We start from the raw sequence: 21,914 nt of genomic DNA on the forward strand, positions 1-21,914 counted from the left end.
CCTCTATGCATCCGACAGTGGCCTGTCTTAACAAAGCATTGGCTATTTGGGCAGGGATGCACTTGTCTTTAAGGACTCTAATCTGAAAGATTGATGGTGCAATCTCTTACTGAATTGGTCTGCTCCACATTTATGCTACCATTAGAGTTGGTTGATGAGCCCACTTCTTGTTTTGGTTCGCTAAAGCCTCCCCAAGCTATTCATGCTTTTCCTATCTATTCATTACTGAGAAAGCTTATGTATTCTGAGTGGGATCACCCAGATAAACATTTTTTTCCTCTGAAAAAGTTTTCAACACTTTATCCTTTGGAGGAAGAATTTAATAAAAAATGGGGCATGCCAGCAATTGATGCTATATCCTCTGTGAATAAAAGTTTGACCTGTCCTGTCCGACAATGCTCAAATGCTGAAGGATCCAACGGATAAGAAGTTGGAATTCCTATTAAAAAAACAAATTTTCTATGGCAGGTTCAGTGATTCAGCTTGCGCTGGCAGCAATTGGTGTATGTCAATCCTTGAGAGACCAGTTTAAACAAGTGCTCAAGATTATTCCTGATCAGCAGGCCCAAGATTTGGCCGGGCTACCAGGGGCGTTATGTTTTGCAGTAGACGCTTTGAGAGATTCTATTCTCCAGGCCTCACGACTTACGCTTGGGCTGGTGCATATGTATAGAATACTATGGTTGAAAAATTGGTCAGCCGAAGCGCCATGCAAAAAGCTCCTGGCTAGTTTTCCATTTCGAGGTAAAACGGCTGTTTGGGGATGATCTGAATAAATACATCCAAAGAATTTCTAATGGGAAAAGTTCCCTTTTGCCAGTTAAGAAAAGGAGTAAGCGTTTTTTTTTTTAAACAAGCTTCTTTTCCAGTGCCAGGGGCATCAGCCTCCAGGCAGTCACGAAGGCCTCCACCGTCAAGTTCAAGAGGTAAACTTCAGGGTCAACCCCAGATTCAAAAAGAGTTCCTGGGTAAGGAAACCTACAAAACAAAATACTAAAACCTCCTTATGAAGGGGCACCCCTGCTCACTCGAGTGGGGGGAAGCCTTCTGCAGTTCTCAAGGGTCTGGCAGGAAGAGTGTCGAGACAAGTGGGTGGCTTCCTCAATAACTCTAGGGTACAAACTAGAGTTCTGAGAGTCCCCGTCTCCTCGTTTTCTCAGATCAAACGTTCCCAGGGATGCAGAGAAAAAGAAGTCTCTCTTTCAAGCATTGGACCATCTTTTGTCTCAAAAGGTGATATTGGTGGTCCCCATGGAAGAGCAGGGATTGGGGTTTTATTCAAACCTTTTCACGGTACCAAAACCAAACAGGGATGTCAGACCCATTCTAGATCTCAAAGATCTAAACCGGTTTTTGAATAGCCCCTCTTTTCGCATGGAGTCAATCCGATCAGTAGTTTCCATTCTACAAGGTGGTGAACTGCTAGCGTCAATCGACATCAAGGATGCTTACCTCCATGTACCTATTTTTAAAATCAGAAATGACCTTGCCCATCAATGTTCTAGAGATTCAGGCAGCACACCTAGACGCTCAGGCTACGGAATTGTTCTGTCAGGATCCAATCCTGACAGATGCCACAGCAGTAGCCTATATCAATCACCAAGGGGGCACGAGAAGTCATGCAGCCCAGAGAGAGGTGAATCATATCCTAACTTGGGCAGAAAACAACATACCTTGCCTATCAGTAGTCTTCATTCCAGGAATAGAGAATTGGCAGGCGGACTACTTGAGTCGCCAGCAGTTGTTCCCGGGAGAATGGTCTCTTCACCCAGACATCTTTCTGACAATATGTCAAAAATGGGGAATTCCGGACGTGGATCTGTTTGCGTCCAGGTTCAACAAAAAGATCAACAACTTTGTGTCAAGAACAAAGGATCCGCTGTCATGCGGAACAGATGCCTTGGTATTCCTGTGGAATCAGTTCTCACTAATTTATGCATTCCCTCCTGTTCTGCTGCTTCCGCAACTTCTTTGCAGGATCAAGCAGGAAGGGGAAGTCTGTGATTCTTGTGGCCCAGGAGATCTTGGTATGCAGAGATCGTAAAGATGGCGGTAGGGGGCCCATGGACCCTACCCCCATGGCCAGACCTTCACTCACAAGGTCTGGTATTCCATCCTACCTTACAAATGCTAAATTTAATAATTTAATTAATTTAATACATTTTCTATTGAGACCCAGATTCTGAAGAAGCGTGGGCTGTCAGGTTCAGTGGTGTCTACTCTGGTAAATGCAAGAAAGCCGGCCTCCAGGGTCATATATTATAGAATCTAGAAGGCATGTGTCTCCTGGTGTGAATCCAGGGGTTGGCACCCCAGGAAGTATGTCATAGGTAGAATCCTTGACTTTCTACAGATGGGATTAGAAATTAAGCTGGCCTTGAGTACTATCAAGGGCCAGGTTTTGGCCTTATCGGTATTATTTCAACGACCATTTGCTTCGCACTCTTTGGTTTGTAGCTTTATTCAGGGGGTAACACGGCTTAATCCTCTGGTTAGATCACCCCTGAACCCTTGGGACTTGATTTTAGTCCTGTCGGCATTACAGAAACAGCTTTTTGAGCCAATACAACATGGTCCTCTTGACAAGGAAACTAGTTTTTCTGGTAGCCATATCTTCTGCAAGATAGGAATCAGAGTTGGCTGCTCTTTCTTGTAAAGAGCCATATTTAATTATTCACAAGGATAAGGTTGTATTGCGTCCTCATCCTAACTTTCTACCGAAAGTAGTGTCAGGTTTTCATTTAAACCAGGATATTGTTCTACCTTAATTTTCCCCAGAACCCTGTTCTGCAGAAGAAAAGTCACTACATTCTCTTGATGAGGTAAGAGCAGTCAAAGTCTACTTGAAGGCGACTGCTCAGTTTCGAAAAACTGATGTTTTGTTTGTGTTGCCTGAAGGTCCTAAAAGAGGAACAAATGGTTTCTAAATGGATTTGACTAGTGATTGTTCAAGCTTATGGTTTAAAGAGGAAAGTTCCACCTTTTCATATTTAAAGCGCACTCCACCAGGGCTGTTAGTACCTCCTGGGCAGTGCATCACCAAGCCTCCATGGCTCAAATGTGCAAGGCCGCAACTTGGTCTTCAGTCCATACATTTACCAGATTCTATCAAGTAGATGTAAAAGGTCATGAGGATATCGCCTTTGGGCGTAGTGTGCTGCAGGCAGTAGTATAAGTCCTCTGGTCTCATGGTGCCCTACTTTTGTTGTCTGCCTCCCTTCAATTGGCATTACTATGGGACATCCCACATAGTAACTATTATGACTCTATGTCCCGTGATGTACGATAAGAAAATAGGATTTTTATAACAGCTTACCTGTAAAATCCTTTTCTTTGAAGTACATCACGGGACACAGAGGTCCCTCCCTCCTTTCTGGTATACACGTGTATTGCTTTGCTACAAAAACTGAGGTACTCCCAGTATTGGGAGGGGTTATATAGGGAGTGGACTTCCTGTCTTAGGGTGTGCTAGTGTCCATCACCTGAAGGTGGCCTATAACCCACATAGTAACTACTATGGCTCTGTGTCCCGTGATGTACTTCAAAGAAAAGGATTTTACAGGTAAGCTGTTATAAAAATCCTATTTTTCTCCCTCACTGACGGGCTCTGATGAGGCGGCACTGATATGTAGAATTGATGGGCACTGATAGGCGGCACTGATATGCAGCACTGATGGGCACCGATAGGCGGCGCTGATGGACACTAATAGACGGCACTGATGGATGAGGTACTGGCATGTGTTACTGATTGGCACTGTTATGGGCACTGACAGGTGTTCCTGATGGGCAATAGCTGGCAGCTGATGGGCACTGGTATTGTTGTGGCACCTCTCATGGGGAGCTACGCTGATAATCAGTGTGCTGATTATCAGCGCAGACCCCCCCCTCTGACAGGGAGAGCTGCCGATCGTCTCTCCCTGTCGGCGCAAACTGAGGAATGACATTTACCAGTGTTCTGCCGAGAAAGGTCCCCCTGTCTGCCCTGTACTGCGCAGGCGCAGCGCTTGCGCAGTACGGAGGACAACAGAGACACTGAAAGTCTCTGAACATGAACAGCTGTTCATCAACTGTACACGGCGCATGTGCAATTAACACTACATTGTGCCACACACTCCCGATGCTCGTACAACTCTGCAAGGGGTGGGTGTAGGGGCGGATGCATACAGAAGATGGCCAGAGCTCAAACCATGGGGAAGGATTTCTCAAAGGAGCGGATGTAATATTGAGAAGCATGTACAGTAAACTACATGGCCGTCTTCTGTATGAATCCGCCCCTACACACGCCCCTTGCAGAGTTGTACGAGCATCAGGAGCGTGTGGCACAATGTAGTGTTGACTGCGCATGCGCCGTGTACAGCTCATGAACAGCTGTTTATATTCGGAGACTTTCGGCGTCTCCTTTGTCCTCCGTACTGCGCAAGATCTGCACCTGCGCAGTACAGGGCGGACACTATCCGATGGGGGACAGTTCTCGACAGGACATCAGCACTTCGTGGTTCACACGGTGATCAGCTGTGATTGGTCACAGCTGATCACGTGGTAAGGAGCCTCCGTCAAAGGTTCCTTACCATGATCGGAGATGCGGTGTGTCAGAGTGACTCACAGCACCACTGATCGCCACGCGCCAGCATGTTATCCTGCTGGACGTCATATGACGCCCAGCCAGGATAACTGAACCACTGCTCGGTGGTTCATCATTCTGCTATAGGCCGGGCGGAAAGTGGTTAAAGAGAAGTGTGGAATAAAAAAAAAAAAAAAACATTCATACTCGCATAGGTAGATGTAGCATTGATCCAATGCTGCATCTGGCCCCCGCCCCCTCTACACTGAGAAATTAGTGATCAAAGACAGCTAATTGCTCATTTTTCAAGTCTGCTCTGAGCACAGAGCGGTGACTGTGCATCACCATTCTGTGCTCTGCCCCCCATTGCTCACTGGCGAACTAAGCTGTGGATGGGGCAGGAGCTGTCGATCAGGTATCTGGGTAGATCCAACATTGTCGGGAGCCCTGCAGAGCCTGGACCGGCTTTGTGATATCTAGGTCACAGTAGTACAGAACTAAGTGTACTCCTGTGAACCACAAGAGAAGTAGGGCCATACTACTTTAATTGTCCAGTTACAAGCTGGGGTGGACCTTGAACCAGCTAGATTGGAGACTGCTTGTATCAGCTGCTTTAATTTCATTTGTTCAACTTTCATTGCATTAGTTACAGTCTCTTTGATCTAGAGTTCTATAATACAACTTTAATGCTCAGCTCAATGTATTCTTGTATTCCACAAAAGGGGAATATGTTGGCTAAAGTTTGTTTTAATGTTTTCGTTTTCTGTGGTTAACTATGTTTAGTAAAGCCTTATGACCATTTAATAAAAAGAAGAAACCACAGCAGTGTTTCAGACATTTTTAACAAATGTTCAGACATGAAGTTTTGTCTTCTAATTTATCCACACAGCTAAAATGAGTGCCTCCCTTTAGGTATAATAAATTTGACAAATAGCGGTCGTGCTGCTCTGGTATTGTTTAATGACGATGTACTTTTCCTCCACATCAGATAAACCAAAGGACCGAGAGATCCCATTTCTGTCCTTAGAAGAAATTCAAGATGTTTTAAGAAAACATGTTGCAGATTCTCCCGATGAGTTGCTTGTTGAACTGTCTGAAAACCTAATAAGGTTAGTTTTATAAAGCAATTCCTTTCCCATTTCTCCTCATTAGCTGCATCAGCTTTAAAGTACACAAGATAGTTTACATCTGTGTGGCCCAGCTAGATGGCTGCCGTTATTGGCCTTGAGCAGAAAAAGTCACTTTGTGTATAATAATGTTTTTTTTATAATCTATCCATCATGGGTTTTAATTTACGGTGTCTTAAAATAAGTGTAAATGTTCATTTATTTTTTTGTGTGTTTTTATTTTAAATAACAAACATGTTATACTTACCCGCTCTGAGCAGCCCTGGTCCTCCTCTTCTGGGGTCCCCCACCAGTGCTCTCCGCTCCTGCTCTTCAATGTCTGCCCCCATAGCAAGCACTTGTGTGCTCGATACTGAGTTGTCTTTGTGTGTCCACAGACACGCACAAGTGTGGCGCGCCCCCCCCCCCCCCCCACTCTGTTCACTGGCTTTGACTGACAGCAGCAGGAGTTAATGGCTCCAGCTGCTGTCTCTGAGCCTATGAGAGAGAAAACAGTGTTGGATTGCGATCGGCTCATTTAAGTATTCAGGGGGAGCAGCACATGAATTGTTTTTTACATTAAAGTGGTTGTAAACCTCAGTCATGGAATCTGAGCAAAGCACATGTATCTGTAGTGTTTACTTATCTTTCTCCTCTGAGTGTCATTTCTGTCTGGTGCTTTGTTCTTCTGTTATCAGCATGAGTCGTTTCTAACAAGTTTTCCCGAAATATGAGATTTGTGTCAGGACGGAGGAGGGGGGAGAGCTCAGAAGGAAGCCTGTCTGTTCTTTTGCTGACTTCATCCATCTTCCCATCAACTCTGACCAGCTTCCCTGTCCCAGCTGATGAGAAGCATCCCCACAACATGATGCTGCCACCACCATGTTTCACGGTGGGGATGGTGTGTTCAGGGTGATGTGCAGTGTTAGTTTTCTTTTTTTTTTTTTTTTTTTTTTTTTTTTTAGCAATCAATTTTTTATTTATTTATCAGAACATAAAATTACAAATAAGGACATTAAGAAAAGTATAACAGGATTCACACCATTACAGTTACATAGTATAGCGAATGCATTTTTGATAAATACATTAAGTCGGTATAATAATCATAAATAATCCTTCAAATTCATATCTTTAAATTCAGTTTCTAGCTAGTAAACCTCCAAGAATAAACTTATTCACCCCTAGGGGAGCAAACTGTGAACAGGTCTATTCTAACATGAGTTTTCTGCCACAGATAGCATTTTGCTTTTAGGCCAAAAAGTTACATTTTGGTCTCATCTGACCAGAGCACCTTCTTCCACTTGTTTGCTGTGTCCCCCACATGGCTTTTTGCAAACTGCAAATGGGACTTTTTATGGCTTTCAACAATGGCTCTCTTTTTGCCACTCTTCCATAAAGATTTGTGAAGTACACGACTAATAGTTGTCCTGTGGACAGATTCTCCCATCTGAGCTGTGGATCACTGCAGCTCCTCCAGAGTTACCATGTGCCTCTTGGCTGCTTAGGTTTCCAGTTGTGCCATACTCTTTCCATTTTCGGATGATGGATTGAACAGTGCTCTGTGAGACGTCCAAAGCTTGGGATTTTTTTTATAACCTAATCCTGCTGTAAACTTCTCCACAACTTTATCCCTGACCTGTCTGGTGAGTTCCTTGGCCTTCATGATGCTGTTTGTTCACTAAGGTTCTCTAACAAACCTCTGAGGGCTTCACAGAACAGCTGTATTAATACAGAGATTAAATTACACACAGGTGGACTCTGTTTACTAATTAGGTGACTTCTGAAGGCAATTGGCTCCACTTGACTTTAGTTAGGGGTTATCAGAGTAAAGAGAGCTGAATACAAATGCACACCTCACATATTTATTTGTAAAACAATTTGAAAACCATGTATCATTTTCCTTCCACTTCAAAATTACCTGCCACTTTGGATTGGTCTAATAAAATACATTTACATTTTTGGTTGTAACATGACAAAATGTGGAAAATTTCAAAGGGTATGAATACTATTTCAAGGCACTGTAGGGAGATTTGTTTCATCTCTGTCTATCATCTGAGGCTGTTCATTTTACTGGGTTTATGTGAGGGTTTACATCCACTTTAAGGCAGAGAATGCATAAGATAAAAAACAAAAAAAACTTTAACATTAAAACTACTTAAATACACATAAAATAATGAATTGCATCCTATTCAGTATTAACCAGTTATGTACATTAAACATTGTGTATGCCTAAAAATACTTTATAAATAGGGAGTGTACTTCCCCCGCTTGTCCTCTCCCTTTTCCACTTTCACCAACACATGACCTTGGTGTGCATATAATGTCATTTATAGCAATCTCATACATTTATTTATTTATTTATTTTTTTTTAAAACTGGTCACTGCATGTATTTTTTATATATCTTTTTAATCATAAGTACAGATTACACAAAATTATATATCTTTATATAGATCTATCTATATCTATCACTATCCTGTACTCTCCTGAGTGCATTTCAGCATTCACCCTTTTCACATACATACAGCCAGACTTTTTGCCTATTATACATATATTCATTATTCCATGCATCTGTGATGTTTGTTGCCTCATTCCAGATTGTACACTAACCTGCATGAGTTTTGTACTGCCGCTATATTACGTTACTGCACATGCTTTTGGATCAAGTAGGCAATATGGCAGCCATAAAGAAACCGTTATAATCATCTTCCCAAGCATCTCAGGTAACCCTAAGGCTTCATGTACAGGGGACGGTTTTACAACCTCTCCTGAATGAGTTAACTTGACAGATAGTAACCCACGTTTAAAACGGCCATTTTGCTGCGTCTACATGCCGTGTTTAGCGACGTATTGCCGCGTTCAGAAGCATTTCTAACAAAAAATTATTTTTTTTTACATGGCCAGTAACGAAAAACGCCTATAAGTGAAACGCGGCTAAACGCACGTTACCGCGTTTGGCGTCTGAAATGATGGAAACTTTGCCGTCTGAACTCATTTTTTGCCTTCAAAAAAAGGCCTTTAAACCCAACTGCCTAAAAACGACAGTAAACGAACCTGTGTACATGTACACATAAGATAACGTTAAATGAGTTCAGGGGCAGTTGAAAAAAGTGTCCAACTGCCTCTGAACGTCCGTTTAGCAGCAGCAGTGTACATGGGGCAAGGGGGAGAGGACAGGAGCGCCAGCAGAAGACCCTAGAAAAGGAGGAGCCAGGCAAAACCATTCCACAGAACAGGTAAGTATAACTTTTTTTTTTTTTTTTTTTTAAGGAGTTTTAACTATCACTTCATGTCCTTTTAGAAGAAGGCTCGGTTCACATATATGCAGTGCTGCACATCCCATGTGATTCGCACAGGAATTGCCATGTGTTTTCAATGCGGTGCAGGAAATGCACACGATTTGCTGCATTTCCCATGCTGCATATATGTGAACCAAGCCTTAGGCCTCATGCACACTGGATGTTAAAAAAAAATGTTATAAAAATGCCAGTAGCTTTGCAGTGTTTTTCAAAGTTTTTTTGCAATAGTGTTTTTTAGTGTTTTGAGCGTTTTTTAGCATTTTTTTTTTCAATGGATCAAAAACGCCGGTGAGCACCGTTTTTGAGCGTTTATCAGCATTTTTTGACATTAGGGCATTTTTGCAGCTGAAAACAGCTGAAAAACTCTTCTCAGAACCCACTAGTTTTGGAGGGTTTTTTAAGGCCAAAAAACGCCCCAGCCAAAAACTGCTGATAACAGCCTATGTGTGCATGGACACATAGGATAACATGCTGAGGAGTTTATTGACTGTAGAAAAAAAAAACGGCTGAAGGCAAAAACGGCTGCTGTAAAAACGTCCAGTGTGCATGAGGCCTAATACTTAGCTATATATAGATATATCCATGACAGTGTATTGTGTTTATAAATATACAGTGTATATGTGTGTGTGTATATATATATTAGAGGTTGGTTGATATATCAGCCGATATTTGGCTTTTTTTACTTAATCGGCATCGGGCAGATTGTGCTGATAAACAAAGCCGATTATAACTTCAGCGGGACTTGCAAATGACTTCTGTAATAGAAGTCAATGCAAGTTTCCTGAAGTTATCTGTGGAGAGGATTCTCTCCTCCTCTGGGCAGCCTGCCAAGTCTGATAAGAAAATACATTGTATCTCTTCAGGTTCTTTTATCAATGAGCTGAACTCAGTGTGGAGGAGTTCTCAGTTTAACCATTTAAAGACTCAGTCTTTTCTGATACTTGTTGCTTACATGTAAAAATCCTGTATTTTCTGCTAGAAAATCACTTAGAACCCCCAAACATTATATATATATTTTTTTTAGCAGAGACCCTAGGAAATAAAATAGCGGTTGTTGCAATATTTTATGTCACACGGTATTTGTGCAGCGGTCTTTCAAACGCAGTTTTTTTTTTTTTTAAATACACTAATGAAATAAAAAAAATAAGCAGTAAAGTAAGCCCATTTTTTTTCGTCCAAAAGTTTTGATTACCTGTTTTTGTGTATTTAATATTTAAGATATAGTTATTTTTTTAAATCTAAATTCTACATACAAGTGAACTGATTGGAGGTTTCTTTTGTTTAATAAATGTTTAAATGTAAAAAATTTTCTGTATCACTTATTACTTCAGGATGCTTTCACACTGGAGCAGGCAGGCGTTGACGGTAAAACGCTGTTAGTTTTAGCGGCGCTTTACCGTCATTTTAGCGGCGCTATTCGGCTGGTAGCGGGGCGCTTATAACCCAGCTAGCGGCCGAGGAAGGGGTTAAATGCGCCCATGAAGTGCTGCTGCCGAAACGCTTTGCAGGCACTTCGGCAGCGGTGCGCATTCATTTCAATGGGCAGGAGTGGTGGAGGAGCGGTATACACCGCTCCAAAGATGCTGCTTGCAGGACTTTTTTTTAACATCCTGCCAGCGCATCGCCTCAGTGTGAAAGCACACGGGATATCACACCGAGACTGCAGGGGAGCCGTTTTACAGGCACTTTACAGGCGCTATTTTTAGCCCAAAAGCGCCTGGAAAACGCCCCAGTGTGAAAGGGGTCTAACTATTAGATTTTATCAGATGAAGGGAAAAAAAATAAATAAATCGGCCTAATATATCAGCCCAAAAAAATCGGCATCATACATCGGCCACCGCGATTTCTAAATATCGGCATCGGCCAGAGAAAAACCCATATCGGTCGACCTCATATATATATATATATATATATATATATATATATATATATATATATATATATATATATATATATATAATGATTGTGTTTGTGTGTATTATTTTGCTATCTTAAGGCTGCATCACACCTGAGCGATTCATTTTCAGGCAGAAAGTCACAGGTTTTTACCGCAATTTTGCACAGGTCAAAAGGTCACCAATTTAAATATATGGTAAACGTTCCGCGCTACCCCCAACTGTGATAAACCAATGTGAAATTTAAATTAGTGAACATCTATTTTAAAAGTGCATAAAAAACACACAAGATCGCAAATATATGAAACATAAATAATCCTGAGTGCTGCAACTAAAAAACCTTCAACATGAGGTTTTATACAGTATAAAGAAAAAAGTTCAGTGTGCTACTCAAATAATAATGTGAATATAAAGAAATGAAAAAATTATAGTTCATATGGAAAATGATGGTATCATAAACCGGAGGTGTGATTCCTCTTTAAATCTTCAGTAAATCTTCTATGGATCTTCTAAGACAGTGCAGAAATAGGAAAAGGGGGCTGCTTACCAGATTTGATGGATCCCCACCACAGAGATCATGCGAGCCTGAACAAACTCCTCTCGGGGTCAGGAACGGCTGGTCTTTGAGTAGAGACAGACTTCCCTCCACGCCTGGTAGTAGAAATTTCAGAGGCGGCAATCAGGAACCGCTCTCCTCCATTAGCTGCTCCAGCAAGACCACACGTAGCAGGAAATAGTATATTTTAAAAGAAAAAGTGGTGGGGATCCATCAAATCTGGTAAGCAGCCCCCTTTTCCTTTAATTTTTTTATTTCTTTATATACGCATTATTATTTGAGTAGCGCACTGAACTTTTTTCTTTACACCAATTTAAATAGCAATCTGCCCAAAAAGAAGCTCATGTACTTTTTTTTGAGCTTCAGGCATTTTGCCCTCAGGCTACAAAACGCTCAGATGTGAACAGGGGCCATTTAAATGAATGGAATTTTGCTTGTTGGGTGTTTTTCGGATGTTTTACATGCGTTTTACAAACTGAAAATGCTCAGGTGTGAATGCAGCCTAAGTAATGACAGTTATCACTGAATAAACAGGCTCATAACAGAAATGTTGAAAATCATTTTAAATTATACGGCCCCCTAATGTGTGATCTCCAGCTACCATTATCCGTGATAACAAAACAGCAGCTAAATTTTATAGTTGACAACTTCAGGTGTATGAATAAAAGAGCCATGAAACCCAAGGTTTTTTTTTTCTTTAATGCAAATACAACTTTCAGTAAGCAAATTTGGCCCATGCCCTCCCACTTCCTGCATTTTGTTGTTGACACCTGTATATGAGAGCTGGCTTCAAAGATTGTGAGGAGTTGTAGACGTCACTAGTTGTATAATTTGATACCAGACTGTCAGATTGTGAGGAGTTGTAGACGTCAGTAGTTGTATAATTTAATACCCTGGTTGCTGGTGTTCTGTGGGCATTTTGAAGGAAAACTACTAAAGATGGTGCCATTGTTGTCGCTATAGGCACACATTAAAGGAGCCAGGGGCAGTATTTGAGTTCACCATCAATTTATTCTGTGCTTTTTTTTTTTTTTTATTAATTTAAATGTTTTTGTAAGGTCTAGCTTTGTATTTAGGACTGGCAAATTAAACACGTTCCCCTTTAACAAAAAGCACACTATGCTGTCTCATGGGTATAACAGTATAAAGTGCTAAACCTACCTTCCAGCTAGGGCTCCCTTTCTGTCTATAGAATATAGTCCAAAACCACATTTAAATGAAGGTTTCTTAAAATCCTTTGCAGCCTGTGATGGCTTCATCCTAAGTTATTGTATGGACAGTGCAGCCGTTGGGGACCAGTGCCCCCTAGTGCCTAGTGACATGGGAGGGAGCACCGTGCGGTTCTTTTAGGCTGCATTCACACATTGTGTGTTCTCTCCTGTCACAGCTGCTGAGCTCATCTTGGGCAACAGTGTAACTAACTATTAGTTTTGGCATTCTTCAGTTATTCCAGTATAACTGTATAGTATGCAACTATGTTGCATTAAAGAGGAGCCCCAGGCTCCTTCAGAAAAAAATAAAAGCCAGCAGCTTCAAATACTGTAGCTACTGACTGATTATTCGATTGGCTATCGGGTGCTGGCACCGCCATCTTGACTGAGGGATGCTGGCAGTAAAGCCTTGTGGCTTCACAACTAGTTTCCTACTGTGCATGCTCGAAGCACGCTGCACTTTGTGAATGGACCACAGTCTTCTGGGACCTGTGAAGTGTCCCGGAAGGAGGGGTGGGGGGGTGTGAACTTCTAGCTCAGTTCGCTGTGGCATGTCAAAAACCAGGTACCTGCTCCATCCTCCCCTCCAAAAGGTGCCAAATGTGGCAGCAGAGAAGTGGAGCTTCCCCTTTTGGGTGGCATCCGCTTTTAAATATCTTTAAACAGCTCCTTGAAATGAACTTGTTTTTTTTTTTTTCATTTTTCTTGTTTCTTTTTATTTTTTAAGGCCCCTAACCAAAAGTTATCAGGAGGTGGTACGTTCAGTATTCATGTCCTCGACTTCATCAGCATCAGGCACAAGCAGAAAGCAAAATATGAAAGACTTTCAAGAAGAAGTTTCCAATCTTTATAACAATATTCGGTTGTTTGAAAAGGGAATCAAGCTTTTTGCAGGTTAGTCTTTAATGTGGTTGAAGGCTTTTTATAATGATGCTGCTTTATTGGCCAGATCACTAGATGGAAATAGAAGAAAGAAGGAGCCTAAAAAAGAAAGCGAATGCAGCCATCGCATCAAAGATATAGTAACCTGCAATATGTTTGCTTTTGCGTTTTTTAATACTGCTTTCTATGCTTTGAAACAGAGTTTCAAAAATGAAGAATTCCGCAGTATAGATCTAACACAAACCAGTTAATAAACCTATCCAAAAGCAGAAACTACCTCTACTTAAATGTAATTTTACATGACACACCTGTAATAGAAGCAGATGTGTAGAGGCAGCACGGGTCATGTGATCTTAGAAATCCAGTGGGTAGAGCACCCTGACATTGTTCCAGCCAAAAAACCAGGATGGAGTAAAGGCAGTAACCCACCCGAAGTTTTGATAGATAGATAGATAGATAGATATCTCTATTATAAAAATTATACATATATATATATGGGTGTGTGTTTGCCATTTAAATGTAATTTTTTTTGGGGGGGGGGGTATTTGCTGGGTCACCTTTTTGGGTATTTTTATATATATATATATATATATATATATATATATATATATATATATAATTTTTTTTTTTTTTTTTTTTTTTTTTGTGCTCCGGTGATTAATGTCACCAGAAGAGGAGGAAAGTTTCTAGCCCCCTCCCTTCTCTACTAAAGAATGTGTTTTTATTGCTGTTGGTGTCCTTATTGGAGAGAAATTGCTTTTAATGCTGGCGAGTATCATCACTGGGGCAGGAAGTGAAGGAAAATCCTCTTGAATGAGTTCATTGACACTGATAAAGACAAGATGCTGACCCTTTTACTCCTTATTTTTTAATTGAAAAAGTTTATTCTGAAGTTCAGTTTTCCATGCATCGTGGTGTTCTGTGTTAAATACCTTTTTATTTACCACCTTTATGTGAGAAGCAGTATAACTGAGATTCTGTATTCTATAGATGAAACTCAGAGTAATCTTGCCAAACACCTACTGAAGACAGTTTGCACTGATATTACCAATCTCATCTTCAATTTTCTGGCTGGTGATGTAATGATGGCAGCTGAAGATCACACTACCATTACCAGTGAGGTATTAATACCTTTGTTTTATTCTCTACATAATGAATCCACCATTTTCCCATTAATATTATTTGCTAAAATGCAGCCTCTGGAAACATTTAGGAATATGTGTATTCAGTTTTACATAAATAAACTAGGTAATAGTTCTCACGGGAGCATCCTGGAAAACCAGGGCTGAAGTGATCATTTTTCCACTACAAGGTAGAGAAAGGAATAAAAGGACCTGATGAGTTAAAATCAGTAAACCTCCAGTAGTTTTTTTTTCCTCTGATTTTATAGACATCTCTTTTAAGGTATTGTAACATTTTCAACACTTTATTGTAACTATTAGCATCTCTCAAATCATTGTAATACAGTCTCTGCCAGGGGCGGACTGACCATTCAGGCACTACCCGAGGGCCCCAAGGCCACTAGGGGGCCCCATCAGAGTGGCCAGCCTCAGTAAAACCAGGGACAGTATGTAAAAATCTGTGTTTTTTTTACATCTGTCCCTGAAATGTCCCTTGCCGACATCATTTTGCTGTGGAAATCCCGAGGCTATAGCTGCCCCGCCTCTGCACTGCCTCATCAGCCAATAGGAACACAGTGTGCACGCCCCCTTCCCTACTGCGGCTCATTTGATTTCAGTGCAGGAGATGTGGACTGCTGGAGGAGAGGAGAGGAGAGGGAAGGAAGTAGAGGAGAGGGAGAAGGGGACACAGCCTGCAGTGTGGGGTGGACTGCAACCTGCTGTAAGGTAGGCTTGCTGAGCTGAACTGAGTGTATTTTTGTCAGTGGCTTACCCTGGTGAGCAGGAGGGAGGGGGAGGAAATGTTTTTGCTCTAGCAGGGCTCCTCCTGTCTCTGAAGCTGTTAGATCGCTTTTCTGTGTGAGAAGTGCCATGCTTCTGGAGGAAGGACATGTTCTGAACTTCTCCCCCAATCTCTACTATCCTGCCTACTCATTACCTGCCCACCAGTACACAGGCACAGTCTCTCCCGCATTACCACCTAATGTGTCTGTGAGCTGCTGGGGCACTACAAGTCTCAGCATGCCAGGAGATGGGGGCAACAGTGTGTTCAGTCAGGCTGATTTTTGGATGAAAAGTGCTGTTGTGTGTCTGTGTGTATATGTATACTGTGTGTCTATGTCTATGTGTATATATGTATACTGTGTGTCTATGTGTATATATGTATACTGTGTGTCTATGGCTATGTGTATATATGTATACTGTGTGTCTATGTGTATATATGTATACTGCGTGTCTATGTCTATATGTATATATGTATACTGTGTGTCTATGTGTATGTGTATATTTGTATACTGTGTGTCTGTGTATATATGTAAAGTGGGGCAAAAAAGTATTTAGTCAGCCACCAATTTGTGCGAGTTCTCCCACTTAAAAAGATGAGAGAGGCCTGTAATTGTCATCATAGGTATACCTCAACTATCAGAGACAAAATGTGGAAAGAAATCCAGACAATCACATTGTCTGATTTTTGAAAGAATTTATTTGCAAATTATGGTGGAAAATAAGTATTTGGTCACCTACAAACAAGCAAGATTTCTGGCTCTCACAGACCTGTATCTTCTTCTTTAAAGTGGAGCTCCACCTTAAAGAAAAATATTAAAAGCCAGCAGCAGCTACCTGTCCCAGGGTCCAGCGATGCCGAAGCCGATCGATCGCTCGTCTCTTGGCTGCCCCCGCCGCCATCCTCGGTCAGGGAATCAGGAAGTGAAGTGTTGCGGCTTCACTGCCCGGTTCCCTACTGTGCATGTGCGAGTCGCGCTGCGCGTCTACACTGGTCCCCGTTGTGTTGTGGGAACTGTGTGTTTCCCAGAACACAACATGGGGGTGGGGGGGGGCATTTAGTGGCTTGCTGCGGCTAGCTATGCCCGGAAGTGGGTGCAGATACCTGTATTATACAGGTATCTGCACCCTCCTCCCCCCTGAAAGGTGCCAATTGAGGCACCGGAGGGGGGGAGGAATCCAATGAGCGGAAGTTCCACTTTAGGGTGGAACTCCGCTTTAAGAGGCTCCTCTGTCCACTCATTTACCTGTATTAATGGCACCTGTTTGAACTTGTTATCAGTATAAAAGACACCTGTCCACAACCTCAAACAGTCACACTCCAAACTCCACTATGGTGAAGACCAAAGAGCTGTCGAAGGACACCAGAAACAAAATTGTAGACCTGCACCAGGCTGGAAAGACTGAATCTGCAATAGGCAAGCAGCTTGGTGTGAAGAAATCAACTGTGGGAGCAATCATTAGAAAATGGAAGACATACAAAACGACTGATAATCTCCCTCGATCTGGGGCTCCACACAAGATCTCACCCCGTGGGGTCAAAATGATCACATATACGGTGAGCAAAAATCCCAGAACCACATGGAGGGACCTAGTGAATGACCTGCAGAGAGCTGGGACCAACGTAACAAAGGCTACCATCAGTAACACACTACGCTGCCAGGGACTCAGACCCTGCAGTGCCAGACGTGTCCCCCTGCTTAAGCCAGTACATGTCCGGGCCCGTCTGAGGTTTGCTAGAGAGCATTTGGATGATCCAGAAGAGGATTGGGAGAATGTCATATGGTCAGATGAAACCAAAGTAGAACTGTTTGGTAGAAACACAACTCGAAAGAACACCATACCTACTGTGAAACATGGGGGTGGCAACATCATGCTTTGGGACTGTTGCTCTGCAAAGGGAACAGGACAACTGATCCGTGTACATGAAAGAATGAATGGGGCCATGTATTGTGAGATTTTGAGTGCAAATCTCCTTTCCACATTTTGTCTCTCATTGTTAAGGTATAACTATGATGACAATCACAGGCCTCTCTCATCTTTTTAAGTGGGAGAACTTGCACAATTGGTGGTTGACGAAATACTTTTTTGCCCCACTGTATACTGCGTGTCTATGTCTATATACTGTATGTATACTCCGTGTCTATGTGTGTGTGTGTACATGTATACTGTGTCTATGTGTATATATGTATACTGTGTGTATGTATACTGTATGATCCATGTGTGCCTACTGCCGCTAAGCAGAAGTCGATCTAACAATCCCATGCCCGTGAATAATACACGTGTTGCCATTCGGAGGCAGCTGAATGGTGAACTGCTGAGCTCGGCCTCTGATCAGGTTGCAGGGCAGGTCTGGGCATACACCTGTGCAGTTATATCATGGCACACATCAAGCATGGCTTTTATTCACATGCCCCACTGCCAGATCTGAGGCCAACCACAGCAGTTCAATATTCCAATGGCTCTACGATTCACTTGCACAATTCAGAGCCTACAACAAGTGGATTTTTTAAATTTAAAGGCCTTTTCCTGCCATCTGCCTGCCACACCAAGCACTAAGGTGCAAAGGTGTGTGTAAGGGGACACCGGGGGGGCTCTGCCATAGCATGCCACACTGGGGGGGCTCTGCCATAGGGTGGGACTCTGCAGACTGTGATGTATAGGGAGAATGTTGGGACTTTGATGTAAGGGAGGACTCTGATGTGAGCGTGGTGCTCATCCTGACTGCTTTACTCTATATGTTTTGTTTGTTACTTACTCCTGGAATGGCGGCCACCTGTAAGCCTGGGGGCCCCATAATCTTCTATTGCCCTGGGGCCCCATGAGTTGTCAGTCCTCCCTGGATCTCTGGTATAACAGTTCAAAATCGCATGACAAGGTGCACCCTATTGCTGGCAGTACAACTGTTCAAATCATTGCGGCGACTTTGGAAAAGGTTCATGCGCTACTTTTTTGAGATTTCATTGCGATTTGCATAGACTTCTGTTTAATGAAGTCGCAAGCCACAATGAAATCGGAGGTGCAAATTGTGCTGAAGTAGCACCATTTCAAAGCCGCACTGGTTTGAACCAGGGCTTAATGTAACTTGAAAATGAAATTGTGCACAAGGAGCTAGGGTTAGTCTGATCACTGTACATTAGCATCTGATAGAGAACTAGTAAATTGATCTACTACATTGAAAGTCATAATGATTAGTATTTTTGCTTATGTTACATCACTTCAGTTACTTGTGGATTGATATATTACAAGATGGTGTCCTTTTTATACGTGCCCTGTTTTTCAGGTTAGAAAGAAAATGTTAAATAAGTTCCAAGAAGAAGCCAAGGGCCCTTTGGTAAAACTTAACAGCTCCCTGTCTGGAAAAGTAAGTGTTGAGAATACATCCTTTTCACATATAGCTAGAATCTTATCTGGATAACCTGCTTTTGCCTCAATCACTCCATTGCCAGCAAAATCTGTTCAGCACCAGGAGCTGGAAGGAAATGGGTGGTTCTTAACCACTTCAGCCCCGGACCATTTGGCTGGCCAAAGACCAGAGCACTTTTTGTGATTCGGCACTGTGTCGGTTTAACTGACAATTGCCCGGTCCTGCGACGTGGCTCCCAAACAAAATTGACGTCCTTTTTTCCCCACAAATAGAGCTTTCTTTTGGTGGTATTTGATTGCCTCTGCGCTATAAAAATATATAAAAAAACATTTTTTTTCCTCAGTTTAGGCCGATATGTATTCTTCTACATATTTTTGGTAAAAAAAAAATTGCAATAAGCGTATATTCATTGGTTTGCGCAAAAGTTATAGCGTCTACAAAATAGGGGATAGTTTTATGGCTTTTTTATTTATTCTTTTTTTTTTTTACTAGTAATAGCGGCGTTCTTCGATTTTTATCAGGACTGCGACATTATGGCGGACACGTCGGACAATTTTGACACATTTTTGGGACCATTGGCATTTTTACAGCGATCAATGCTATGATTGCGACCGCCGGGCACTCACACATTGGGTCCGTGGGCGAACATGGAGGGTGCGCGCGCTGCTAGTGGCTGTCTGTTACCGACGTAACATGATGGCGATTCACGCAGCCGAGCCATGTTGCCGCAGTACAACTGTGGCGGCTGGTCAGCATGCGGTTAAAGCGGCATTAAATAAAAAATCCAAAATGTAATATATTGCAGCTTAACAATCCATAGATGTACTGGCTGCATTTGTTTTCTTTTTTAGGCTTTTTTCCCTCTGTTTTCACCTGATGATCTGGCTAGTAACACACTTCCTGTCTTAGGGTGTCTGCATTCTGGATGAAGTAGTATGGCAGACACATTTGGACAGCACATTTTTCAGTCTCTGAGAAGGGTAGGGTAAGGCTTTATACAATTTTCTTGTACAATTTTCCTTTAGATTTATCAAAAAACATGTAATATGAGGTCATAACTAAACACTTTCAATTTGTATGCAATCAGACAGGACCTTGCAATACATAGTTGAAGGTAAATCTAAAGGAAATTGAATAAGAAAATTGTATAATGTATGGCCAGCCTTGGACTAGCAGATTTCTAAAGTATTGACTAACAAATTGAAGCTGAACTTTACCTTTATACATAGTCACAGCAAACGTTTTGTTTCTCCTTTTGTAATCAAAGTTTTACATAAATGAGTAAAAGCTGACCATTGTAATCACCTCTGTCAGTGTTAGGCTTGGTTTGTTAAAGTAAGTTGAAAAATTACATTTACTGGCCGGATTACCAGATGAAAATAAAGGAAAAATAGCTAATAAAAAAAAAGAAAACTAGTTCAGGTACCTCATCTAATTGTTGACCTACAACTTAATACATTTTTGTTTTTAGGTTTGATACCACTTGAAGGTATGAAGGAGCAAGTGACTGACTCTATGTGACATCACTGGGCTAATAATCCTGGTGATATATGGAGTCCATAGCAATACCCAACCTTCAACTCCCAATAACTCATAGCATGCTGTATATGCATGGCTTTCTTTTTCATCCATGAGGGGACACAGTCATTTTTAGTTTGTTGGGTTATACTGCCACCTACAGGAGAAATAAACACTGGCAACAAAGAAAACAAAATGTCGGCCAGCATAGGAGAACCCTTCCAACTCTCATCGCGCCTGTTTTTTGCTACTGTCCTCAGGATTCTGCATGTGTTTTCTTCAGCTCTTCTGTTTTCTGTGTGCTTTTTCTACAATCAGCAGCTACTGGTAGATTCATTCTGAGTACTGAAATCTTGGAAGTCTCTCCTTTCAGTCAAGAGCACTGGTAGATTTATGTTGGATTGTAAGAATCCTGGAAGTCCTTCCAATCAGCCAACAAATGCAGGTTTTCCCCATTCATACTGATGTTGTGTCTATGACATCCCTACTTCCTTCTTGATAATGTGTTCCAGTGTCACAGGACTCTTATACATGCTAGGCCAGTATTCAGTGTTTGCTGTAGAGAGTTACTCCGGATCAGAGCCATGGCAGTGTTCTGCCTGTCCCTGTTTGCTGGGTCAAGTGGATGTTTTTTTTTACCATTACTTATCTTTTCCTTTACCTTCCTGTCACCTCAGTAATGTCATGTGCAAAGTTTAATGTTTTTTTCTTTTGCCCCAAACAACTTCCCTGTCACTTACATTGCTCTTGAGCCTGTTGCTGCCTTTGGACTGCTGAGCTTTGTTATGCTAAAACCGCCATGTTTAAAATTCACACCGTGACACAGCCGCCTCTTGTGCATGTGTGTGCATGTGATCGTGTGTGCAAGCAAACGCACCTGACTATTTTCACAGTTAGCTGGGAGCTCGGAGGCAGTGAGTGTCACCCACCTGGTCGTGATATGAACAGCATAGGTGAAAATGTTTGTCAATGGTTGTGGAGTTATCCCCTTTTATCACTTGCTTGCAGATATGAACAACGATATAGCTAGCATAATGAAAGATGAAAACTGGCTGGGCAGACTATACTGCAAGTTTCCTAATGATCTCAGGCAGTGCTAGTATCAAGGTAGTCTGTTTGAAATGTTATCACTGTTATCCCTCTGTAAAATAACTTCCCTCCTGGAAGGTTTACTCTCTTCTGTAGAATGTGGATGTTGAATCATTTGTAGATCAGTGGAACAATTTTTGTTTTGTTTTTTTTTTTTTTTTTTTTTTTACTTTTTTTAGAAGTCAACCAGATAGCCATTGCACCTAACTTGTTTATATGTTTCTTGTTGTCAGTATATTGTCCCTGTCTTCTTAAAAGTGCTTGCATGCTACTGGAGTACACTAGCTGGCTCATGACATTATTTTTGTCCATTCCTGGGTTATGTACATTAAGTGTGTTCAGAGTACCATCGCCCCTATATTTGGGGCGGAGAGCTTTTCAATGGGAGCATTACTGTAGGAATTACTGGGCACACTAAAAAAAATGTACTTACAGCGTCATTCCAGCGTTTTTTGTTTTTTTTTTTTTAAACACCCCCGTGTTGTTTGCATATAATCTTATTACAATTTGCATTATTAGTAAATGTAGCTT

The 21,914-nt window shown here is 41.8% G+C and overlaps 1 protein-coding gene across 1 annotated transcript in view; it reads left to right on the forward strand.

Annotated features, from left to right (window-relative positions):
* UFL1 (UFM1 specific ligase 1) overlaps positions 1 to 21,914 on the forward strand; it is a 121,193-nt gene that overhangs the window by 82,755 nt on the left and 16,524 nt on the right. The window contains exons 13-16 of the mRNA XM_073626964.1: positions 5,550 to 5,670; positions 13,354 to 13,520; positions 14,499 to 14,629; positions 18,693 to 18,773. Of these exons, the coding sequence (XP_073483065.1) occupies positions 5,550 to 5,670; positions 13,354 to 13,520; positions 14,499 to 14,629; positions 18,693 to 18,773 (500 nt within the window). The remainder of the gene's footprint in view (positions 1 to 5,549; positions 5,671 to 13,353; positions 13,521 to 14,498; positions 14,630 to 18,692; positions 18,774 to 21,914) is intronic.

The sequence above is a fragment of the Aquarana catesbeiana genome, linkage group LG04 (genome assembly GCF_042186555.1).
Source record: "Aquarana catesbeiana isolate 2022-GZ linkage group LG04, ASM4218655v1, whole genome shotgun sequence".
NCBI lineage: Eukaryota > Metazoa > Chordata > Amphibia > Anura > Ranidae > Aquarana > Aquarana catesbeiana.